General features: G+C 49.1%; 2 protein-coding genes across 2 annotated transcripts; both read left to right on the plus strand.

Moving 5' to 3' along the window:
* The first annotated feature begins 5,779 nt into the window (after positions 1–5,779).
* LOC101786859 (cysteine proteinase inhibitor 8) lies at positions 5,780–6,368 on the plus strand. Its single transcript, XM_004986819.2, has one exon. It carries the CDS (start codon positions 5,805–5,807, stop codon positions 6,171–6,173), a length of 369 nt encoding a protein of 122 aa, XP_004986876.1. The 5' UTR covers positions 5,780–5,804; the 3' UTR covers positions 6,174–6,368.
* Positions 6,369–8,189: 1,821 nt separating this feature from the next.
* LOC101783910 (cysteine proteinase inhibitor 8) lies at positions 8,190–9,015 on the plus strand. The gene has a single exon (XM_004983854.4). It carries the CDS (start codon positions 8,296–8,298, stop codon positions 8,692–8,694), a length of 399 nt encoding a protein of 132 aa, XP_004983911.1. The 5' UTR covers positions 8,190–8,295; the 3' UTR covers positions 8,695–9,015.
* Positions 9,016–10,732: the final 1,717 nt, after the last annotated feature.

The following is a 10,732-nucleotide window of genomic DNA, read 5'->3' on the forward strand; positions in this document are numbered from 1 at the left end:
AGCTTAGACCTGTTATTTCTAAATATCTTGGTATTGAAGTTGTGGAAGATGATAGGGATGACAATGCACATTCAGTTAATTATTTGTTCTTGCATCAGCGTTGTGCATGCCATATTATCAATCTGATTGTTAAGGAGGTTCTAACTGCTCTTAAGCCATTGATTGAGAAATTTAGAATTGCAATATCTTTCTTAAACTCATATAATCAGAGAATTGCTGCATAAAAAAGTTATTGCATTGCCACTGGTGTTAGGCCTAGAAAGTTTCAGCTAGACATGGAAGTTAGGTGGAATTCTACATATCTAATGTTTAAGCATTTGTTTCCTCATAAGGTCCCATTCCCAACTTTCATCATTGCTCAATATTCTAGGGCTGAAGGTGATCAGTTGCTTTTAACTGATGATAATTGGGCTATGGCAGAAAAAGTGCTAAGATTTCTTGAACTGTTTTATGATGCTACAGTTGCATTGTTTGGTGTGTACTATCCTACATCTCCACTTTTGATTCATTATCTTGTTAAGATTGCTATGCACTTAAAGAATTATGCTAATGATACTCACATCAGACATGTGGTTCAACCTATGATAGATAAGTATAACAAATACTGGAGGGACATACCTTTGCTTTATTCTTTTGCATTCATCCTAGACCTAGAGCTAAAATGAAAGGTTTCAATAGAGTGCTTAGGAGGTTGGGTACCCTTACCAGTACAGATTACAGTGCTTACCAGGTTAGCACTAGAGCTCGACTTAATGATGTCTACAACAAGTATGAGGAGAAATATGGAGGTGTTAGGTTGAGGAGGACTGTACCGCCTAACCTATCTGGTAAGAAAAGGTCTGCTTGGGATGAAATTTATGATGATGATGATGATGATGGTTCTGCTGGTGGCATGCATACTCTAGCTGCTACTCTAAGCATGGCTAGAGATACATCTGCAACTGCCTTTGTCCAGGCTGCAAGTTCTTCAGGTGGTAATGTTTCTGAACTTATTTCTTACTTGGACTGTGACACAGTGAACCATTTAAAAGATGATTTTAACATCTTGGACTGGTGGCATCAACACAAACTCACATATCCAGTGTTGTCAACCATGGCTAAAGATGATTTTAACATCTTGAACTGGTGGCATCAACACAAACTCACATATCCTATGCTTGAGTCTGTAAAGACTTCACTGAAAAATAGTTTTTCGATGAAGGACTTAGGGGAAGCGGCATATATTCTGGGCATGAAGATCAGTAGAGATAGATCAAGAAGGCTTATAGGATTAAGCCAAGATACTTACATTGACAAAGTGTTGAAGCGGTTCAGCATGGAAGAGGCAAAGAAAGAGTTCTTGCCTATGTCACATGGCATACATCTCAGCAAGACTCAGTGTCCTTCGACTGCTGATGAGCGGGATCGCATGAGTAGAGTGACATATGCCTCGGCTATTGGATCTATCATGTATGCAATGATAAGTACTCACCTAGATGTTTCATATGCGCTAAGTATGACAAGCAGACACCAGTCTGATCCAGGTGAGAGTCACTGGACAGCGGTGAAAAACATTCTTAAGTACTTGAGAAGGACTAAAGATATGTTCCTCGTCTATGGAGGTGAGGAGGAGCTCGTTGTAACAGGTTACACCGATGCTAGTTTCCAAACCAACAGAGATGATTCAAAGTCACAATCAGGATTTGTGTTCACGCTAAATGGTGGTGCTGTTAGTTAGAAGAGTTCCAAGCATGAGACGGTGGCCGATTCTACGACAGAAGCCGAGTACATCGTGGCTTCGGAAGCCGCGAAGGAGGGTGTTTGGATAAGGAATTTCCTCATTGAGCTTGGTGTGTTTCCGAATGTGTCCAGCCCATTGAATCTCTACTGTGATAACAATGGGGCAATTGCGCAAGCAAAGCAGCCAAGGAACCACCAGAAGAACAAACACGTAATGCGGCGATTTCATCTCATTCAAGACTTCGTTAACCGGGGTGAGATGATATGCAAAATACACACGGATCTGAACATTTCTGATCCGTTGACAAAACCACTCCCGCAGGCTAAGCATGATGCGCATGTAAGAGCTATGGGTATTAGGTACCTTCTAGATTAACTCTAGCGCAAGTGGGAGACTGTTGGAGGTATGCCCTAGAGGCAATCATAGAGATTATGATATTCCATTTGTATCCATGATTTATATTGTGTTTCTTGAATATCCATTAAAGGCTACTTGAATTGATTTGCAATTATGTGAATTGTGTGTGAAATTCTTTACTTGTATGGTTATTCTAAAGTTGTCCTTAGTCGGAGTTCATGTGAGGACACACATGAATATTAGACTAGCACATGTATTAGTTGATGACTATGTTTCACAAGTCATGGACATGGAGATGTTGAACTAATAATGTGGGCACATGTGGAGACATGTGCTAGGACTGACCCAACACGAGAAGTAGTTCTCTCTTTAAACAACATATACGCTTTGTCCTTAGACCTGAGATTGTCGCATGTATTCAAGATGTGGATCGACCTACTTAGGGGCTATCAAACGCTACGCCGTAACAGGGTAGTTATAAAGGTAGCTTTCGGGTTTGTCAAGAAGCATGCTATGAGACATGGTCAATCAAGATGGGATTTGCCCCTCTCTGATTGAGAGTGATATCTCTGGGCCCCTCGAGTGATCGGATCCGAAAATGCATGGCCATGCTACGTACGATTAAGAGTTAACCTACAAAAAGATTCCGAATCACAGGATCGAGAAAGAGCGGTCGGCTTGAAGCTAGACCAAATACCATGAGGCAAAGGGAATAGCATGTATATAATGTTGTGATGGTTCGTCTGATATGATCTTCGTGTGCATATAGGAGTTGGCACGTCTTGCTAGAGGCCGCTACCGACTATTGGACCGAGTAGGAGTACTCGGGCCATGTCTATACGTATCCGAACCCATAGGGTCACACACATCCAGCCCAATTCGGATGTGATCCGAGTTGGATTAGGTTTAGAAGTACTAATAGGCCTCGGACCCAGAGGCCCGTTAGGAACTTCTATAAATAGAGGGGTGGGGGCGCCCTAGGGTTTACGCCTTTTTGGCGAAACACATCTGCCGCGCCTCCCACGCCCTCACCTGTTGCAACTCACGGATCTAGCAGTCCGGCTTGCGACGCTTCCTCCCTGCACGTGTGGATACCTTGGAGGTGTTGCGCCTGCAGCACTTGGATGAGCCGCCGACGAGCCACGACGAGCTGCCGACGAGCCACGACGAGCCGACGACGAGCCGCGGCACGAGGGCGATCTTGCTGCACGTGGACGAGCTGCTGAGGAGCTGCTGGACGTCGACGTAATCGACTACGTACGACTACGCTGATCGACTTCGCTGCATCGACGCGAATCTACATCTTCCGCACTAGTGCGTCGAGTGGTAATCCCGTGATCCTTATACGACAGTTTTCCTGTTTTACGCGGTAGAAAATTTTGATTTGCGCTAGTGTAGCCTACCTCGTATCCCAACACCACTGTGGAAGATCAAGGTGACCTCGTTGTTGATTCTTGACCCCCCGCCCCCACCGCCTAGTTTCGAGGCGACTGCCGATGTGGAATGTCTCCCAGGTGCCTGCCACGCCCGACTCAGAGCTGCAACATTCCTTTGCGGACGTCGTAAGGTCCTCCCCCATGTGCTCGGCCGCATCTTTCACCTCCACCGATGACCCGCTGCAGCCTCCAACCAGGCCGCGCCTGAAGTCTACCACAACTGTGCCAGCACGGAACAATTACTTCATCGCTGACACCACGTCACCTTAGCACTACCGCCACTCCCTAGCACGAGCAACTCGACACCACTACATCTCCTCGAGTGGTCATGCCTCTGCTTCGGCCCTGCAAGCCTTCCGCTCCAAGACTAATGGTAGGTGTTTCGTGTGCCTAGCTCCCGACCATTGGGCTGCCTCATGCAAAGAACCTGTTTGATGCTTCAGGTGCCTCTGCTCTGACTACAGTGTGCGTGATTGCAAGGTGCCCGACCGTTGTCGGGCGGTACGGACCAGGCGCCCTTGCAAGGGTGGCAACATGATAAGGACCACGATCACAATAGACAGCACAGAGGAGGCCGTCAGGGTTATGACGTCAGCAAGAATCTAGATAGCAATAAAGTGTACCACGAGCCGGAGCGCTCGCCTCATCGTTGGGATCATGATCGCAGGTCTGGTAACTTGAAGGACAATCAGGCTCAACAATCACCTCTCCCCTCTCAGCGTGAGTTTCTATGTCAGGAAGGGAATGCACTGTAGTGCCTCATCGTGATGCAGACAAAGGCACTCCAAGACGCTACACAAAAGCTGCTCAACCTGCTGCTCCTTCCCAATACGAAGATGGCTGCGATGTCAGTTGAGGAACTTCTGTGCGACTACATCGACAAAGCTTCTCGTTGGCTACAAAGCTGGGGGTGCTCGAGGCGCCGGGAGGGAATACTGATGGCTCCATTCCGACACGTGAACAAGCAAGGAAGAGTAGACTGGCTCCGATTTCGATTCCAGTGAGCAAGGTGTTCGCCTGCCTCAACCCTTCCATCCAAGCTCCACCCCAAGTTCAAGAGACTAAGGACAACTCCATCACAGTCATGGAGCAGGCCCTGAGGCACATAGAGTTGGCGACGACAGTGGATGCCTCATACTAGGGACCACTTCCAACCTCTCCGATTGGCAACACAGGTACCCCATCGACTGGTCTTGGGGATGTTGCGAGCTAGCACTCCGACACGGAAGACGGCGCCACTCGGGATGCTATGGACAGCCAAGCCGCAGGTGGCATGGCCACCCTACCCTCTTCGTGACTCCGACCCAGCCATTGTTGCAGCAGCCTGCTGCCCAGGTGACACAGCACCATCGCTAGCTCCTTGCCGATGCCGGCGATGCACTTTTGACATGTTATCGGTACGACGCAGTGCGCGTCTCTCCACTGTACGTCTAATGACTCAAATGTAGCAAGCGCAACGTGACCTTTGTCGCAAGCTTGGTATTTTAAAGGATGAGGCTGCTCCAATTCAGGTTGCGCTGCAAGAGTTTGTTGACATGTTCAATGGGCCCCTACCAGTGGATGTGATGCTGCTCTGAATGAGATGTTCAACCTCAACGACGACGAGGTCGAGGCGATGGACCATGCCCTAATCAGCATGGTTGGTGAAGGTGTCGATGACCTACTAGATGCAATAGTACATGAACCTGTTTGAGGTGAGTCTCCATCTGGTGACAGATGTAACAGTCAAGTAGCGGCCAACGATGATGTTGAGTTGCGGAGTTTGCGAGGATTGTGTGGTGCCTAATGTTTGGAATATTAGCTTGATGTTTGGGGTGTGTTGGGTGGTGCAATGTGTTTGTTGAGATGCTTAGTGTTTGATTGTTGTTTTCTCCATTTTCTTGTATTGATCAATCTGATCGACAGCTCTCGTGCGTAGTTGGTTAAAAAATATAGATATTGTAGGCAGCAGGCCAGCAGGGCAGAAGTCAGCGCTTGGTTAAAAAAAATAGATATTGTAGGCAGCAGGCCAGCAGGGCTGAAGTCAGCGCTCAGCACTGCATCTGCGACAAAATCCAAACCCCGCCGAATCGCCTGATAGAGACAATACTACGAAGATAGATATGAGAGATGCGGGACAGCAGGAGGGTCGGACGGCCGAAACCAGGGGCTCTTCCAGATGTCCTTGCTGACCCCGTGACGCCATCCTCGTCGATTTCGGCTCGTCCCCTCGTTAAATTCCAGCGTCCCGCTTGGACCCAGCATGTCCTCCACCTCGCAACGCAAAGCCACAACCAAAACCCTCCCGAACCATGTCCGCGCCAGCTCTCCGCCTAGCCGCGTTGCTGCTCGCCACCGTCGCGATCGCCGCCGCGCCGGCCGCGGCGGCGCGCGCGGGGCCGCGGCTCGCCGGCGGGTGGGGCCCGATCAAGGACGTGAGCGACCCGCACATCCAGGAGCTCGGCGGCTGGGCGGTGGCGGAGCACGCCAGGCGGGCTAACGACGGACTCCGGTTCGGCGGGGTGTCCCGCGGCGAGGAGCAGGTGGTGTCCGGGATGAACTACAACCTCGTCCTCGACGCGACGGACGCCAACGGGGCGACCGCGGCGTACGGGGCGTTCGTGTACGAGCAGGTGTGGACCAACACCCGGGAGCTCATGTCCTTCGCGGCGCTGAACTGACCAGGAACGTAAACGGCGGCCGGCATGCAGTAGCTTGGAGGCTTGGAGCTTGCTGCTGGTTGGGTTAGAGCAACTATGACCTCCGATCCGAGCTTGGAGATATGGCTTGTAGTAATAATCTCGTGGGTCTCAAAGACCTCAAATAAGCCATGTTGGCATCTTGCTACATCGATCTCTTTATTTTGTGTGCGTAAGAGCAACTCCAAGAGTATCCTAAAATTTTTTTCCCTAAAACTATGTATTGGGGGTTCTCCTAAAAAATTTTTTCCCCAAAAACGTATCAATCTACAGCAGATCGCTAATAAATTGTCTCTAATATTTCAAAACAGGCCACGCCATCGTATTGGGCCCATCAGAAGGGACACGCGGGTGTGCGAGAATCAGGATTGGGGGAGAAACGCCAACGCTAAAATATACGCGGTGGCAGGCTGTTTTTTAGCGTCGCTATACATAGTTTTGGGGAAGAATTTTTTAGGATACTCTTGGAGTTCAAGGGAATAAGCCATTTTCTTTTTTCTTGCAAAAAGATATGTTTCCTGGTTTGTGCTGCAAATAGTCTAGCGCCTTCAGTACGCCTATAAACTTTCAAAATATAATTTAGTAGAGGTAATTACCACCGTAGCTAGGTTCAAACTCAAGTGCCGAAGTTTTTACTTTGCCAATGTAAAGTGCGGCATGCGTGGTATTTCAACGAGCGTGGTGGTGACATGATAGCCCGAAGACGTGCAATTTTGCCAAGTAGTGCATGCAACTTTGGCCTTCGGGTGCTACGCGCGGTAGCGATGCACATAAAAGATTTTTCAACAAATTAAAGCTGAGACGAATAGATAAATGCTTGTAAATTTTGAGTTTGAACTAGAATTTGTGCAACAGGAAACAAAATCCTATCATCGTTCATCTATGCCATGTGTTTTAGTTCTCATTCTTACTTTCACATATGGCTAGCAGGTTGTCATGAGCAGGTCTTGAACCTTGTAATAGGAATAGGAGTGGGTATATGCTACCCTTGTTATTTGCAATAATTGTAGTCATCATTTATCTCCATCATGCAATTGAGTTCTCGTTGTTACTTTCACATATGCCCAACAACCTTTGTTATTTGCGATTGTAGTCGTATTCTTCGTGGAGAAACTTGTATTCCTCTCCTCAGTAGTTATTCACCCCCATCAACTTGCTCCTGCCGGTGGCTCGCCAAGCACCAGCCTCTCGTCCTCTCTCAGTCTGCAATCTCTTCAGTCTTCATCATGCTGCTGGTGTTCTCATCTCCACCGTGTAATGCTAAGGGGGTATTTAGAAGGAGGGGGCTAAACTTTAGCCGTATCACATCGGATGTTCGGATGGAGGACTAAACCTAGAGTAATTACAAAACTAATTGCAGAATCCCTAGGCTAAATCGCGAGACGAATCTATTAAGCCTAATTAATCCATCATTAGTGAATGGTTACTGTAGCACCACATTGTCAAATCATGGACCAATTAGAGCCTAATAGATTCGTCTCGCAATTTAGCTTAGGGGTTGTGTAATTAGTTTTGTAATTAGTCTAGGATTAATACTCCTAATTAGTGTCCAAACATTCGATGTGACGGGGGCTAAAATTTAGCCCCCTCCTCCCAAACACCCCTAAATACTAATACAGATGTTCCCAGCAAAATATGGAATAAAACTGAGGGTGCATCAGCTTTTATCTTACGAGCCTGGTAAAGCTAATCAACGTTTAATTTTGCCTCCGAATCGGTCTATGTGCTTCATCCGTGTGCCGGTTGTGACTTTTGTGGCTAGCAGTGAAAAAAAAAAGACTTCTGTGGCGAGGCCACGCAAACATCATTGGTGTGGACGGTGGGGCAACGGCGCGCACCCTGGTTTCCGCGTGCGACCGTGCGAGAGCATGTGGCACGAGTACGACGGGCGTCACGGGAATCCCCCCACCCCTCCGCCCCCGTCGCCTCGTCACACGGTTTTCAGGGAAAAAAAATATCCTTTTCCTTAACGAGAAGGAAGGCTCGGTTTAAATGCCGTGCCCCCCAACCGTCTTCGACGCCAAGCAAAGCAGTCACGTCTCCCAGATCTCCCCACCGTTGCCCCCCCTCTCGACCCAATCCCAAGCCCCCACCCAATCCGGCCATGGCGAGGCGCATCCTCCTCCTCATCCCCCTCCTCGTCGCCCTCGCCGCCGCCGCCACCGTCCCCGCCCGCGCGGCGCTCGGCGGTGGCGGGGGCGGGCGCGGCCCGCTGGCGGGCGGGTGGAGCGCGATCCAGAACGTGAGCGACCCGCACATCCAGGAGCTGGGCGGGTGGGCGCTGGGGCAGGCGAAGGAGAAGCAGCTGGCCGGCGCCGGGCTGCGGTTCCGCCGCGTGGTGCGCGGGGAGCAGCAGGTGGTGTCCGGGATGAACTACCGCCTCTACGTCGACGTCGCGGACGCGGGGGGCCGGAGCGCGCCCTACGTGGCCGTCGTGTACGAGCAGCTCTGGACCAGCACCCGCGAGCTCACCTCCTTCAACAAGGCGCGCCGCGCCCACTGAGTCACCGCTCGTCCATGGTCCATTCCGGCGGCCCGCCGCGGACCGGCACGGCGGCCGGCGACGACGGCGTCAGTGCCCTTCTCTCCTCTCCTCCCGGATAATTATATCTAGCTAATACTATTACTAGCGGTATATGTTGCGAGCGAGTAAGCGCTGCGTTTTTACTACTGGTTGTTGTGGGGTTAATCTGTGCGAGTCAGCGGTGTGGATGAACTATGTGCTACAACTTCTACCAGTACTAGAGTATAATGATGTAATTAATGGTTTGTGCCTGTCTTGACTCTTGCGTTAAGGGAGCTATTATTGTAGTTGTTGTACTCCTACCACGGTGTCCGTCTGTAGCTAGGAGATAGGGGTTTCACGTGCCAGTGTCTGCGAGACTGCGACTCTGCGTGCTCGCCTTCACTGGTGTTTCTGGAACGGTAGCAGGGCGCGTGAAGCCCCCGTGACCGGATATGAACATGCTTGCATGCTGATAGTGTCAAACAGCTGGAGCGATTTGGATGTTGCAGTCGACACCTTGCGTGCCTTCGTGATCTCCTAGTATGAGATTGTAGTGCGTCGACCTCTGTTCTTTTTTCTATTTTGTTTCTCTTTGGCGCTTGCGATGAGGTCCTCTAGTCCTTGCCGGTTGGCCGCGGTAGCCCACGGATGGATCGGAGCAGGCGTGGTGCAGAATTGACTTGCGAGGCGCTGGGTGGCTTGGCGTCTTTTTGTCGTTTGGACAGATGCGATCCGATTCAGCAAATGGATCGGGGTTCAAAGTCGCTCACACTCATCTCCAACAGATCATTTATTTTTTCTCTCCATTTGATTTTTTTATCAAGTTGGTAAAATGATTTCTCTCCGTATTGAGTTTCTCGTTCCAACGGACTATCCATTTCTCACTCTTCAAATCCCAACAGTTGCGTTCCTTTCTAAAAATATACACTCTCCATCCACTCCAATAGTCTCTTCATTTCGCACTACAACAACCTCTCCATTTTTTGCACTCTTCATTCTAGCAATTACTGCGTGTGGGATCCACAATTTGTCAAGGCAATTGACTTGTCAAAGGCTTGTCAAGTTTGACACGTGTGAGGGGAAAGTAGCAAGTTGGATGGGATGGGGAGTCAGATAGCAACTCTGTTGGACCATAATTTTCTTCTTAACTTTCAAATTTTAGCTTGGTAAGTTGAATAACAACTTTCTCGGAGTTGCTCCCACATGCAGGCCACACCATGGTAGGTTCCAAACAAGTTGCTTAACGGCTTTCGGGCCGTCGCTCGAGCCGGCATCAGCACAATTTTTGGGATGATAGTTAGAAAATCTTCACTGATGTTCCTTGAACAGTACGAGGGCGCGTGAACGGATATGCATAGCTCATGCATGCATGGTGCGGACTTGATCACTCAAGTGTCAAACAGCTGGAGCGAGTTTGATGTTGCATTGGACTCCTTGCGTGCGCTTTCGTAGTCTGGAGACTGTTTGTGCGCCTACGGATCGCGTAGGCGCGGCGCAGAATTTAACGGGTTACTCGGGCTAAACTTTAATCCCTATTGCATCGAATGTTTAGATACTAATTAGGAGTATTAAATATAGATTATTTAAAAAATCCATTGCATAGATAGAGGCTAAACGGCGACACGAATTTATTAAGCCTAATTAGTCCATGATTTGACAATGTGCTGCTACAATAACTATTTGCTAATGATAGATTAATTAGCCTTAATAGATTCCTCTCGCCGTTTGGCCTCCATATGTGTAATTAGTTTTATAATTAACTCATATTTAGTCCTCCTAATTAGCCTTCGAATATTCAATGTGACACGGACTAAACATTAGCTTCAGGATCAAAAACCCCCTTAGGCAGTCCCAACCCAATTCCATATAGTTGCCAAATCAGCGGGACCTGAACCCTAAACTGCACCGCATAATGCATGATTTCTATAGGTGGATCCATGATAAATTACATCAAATCCGAACGGCAACGACGGCAAGCGGCGGGCGGCCACGGGGCCGTGGGCAGCGTCGACCTTGCGCAGGCGGCAGCGGCCCA

This window comes from Setaria italica, chromosome IX (genome assembly GCF_000263155.2).
Source record: "Setaria italica strain Yugu1 chromosome IX, Setaria_italica_v2.0, whole genome shotgun sequence".
In the NCBI taxonomy this organism is placed as follows: Eukaryota; Viridiplantae; Streptophyta; class Magnoliopsida; order Poales; family Poaceae; genus Setaria; species Setaria italica.

What these genes read in the sequence shown, in the direction of transcription:
- LOC101786859 (XM_004986819.2), top strand. Translation starts at nt 5,805, where the DNA reads ATGTCCGCGCCAGCTCTCCGCCTAGCCGCGTTGCTGCTCGCCACCGTC.
- LOC101783910 (XM_004983854.4), top strand. Translation starts at nt 8,296, where the DNA reads ATGGCGAGGCGCATCCTCCTCCTCATCCCCCTCCTCGTCGCCCTCGCC.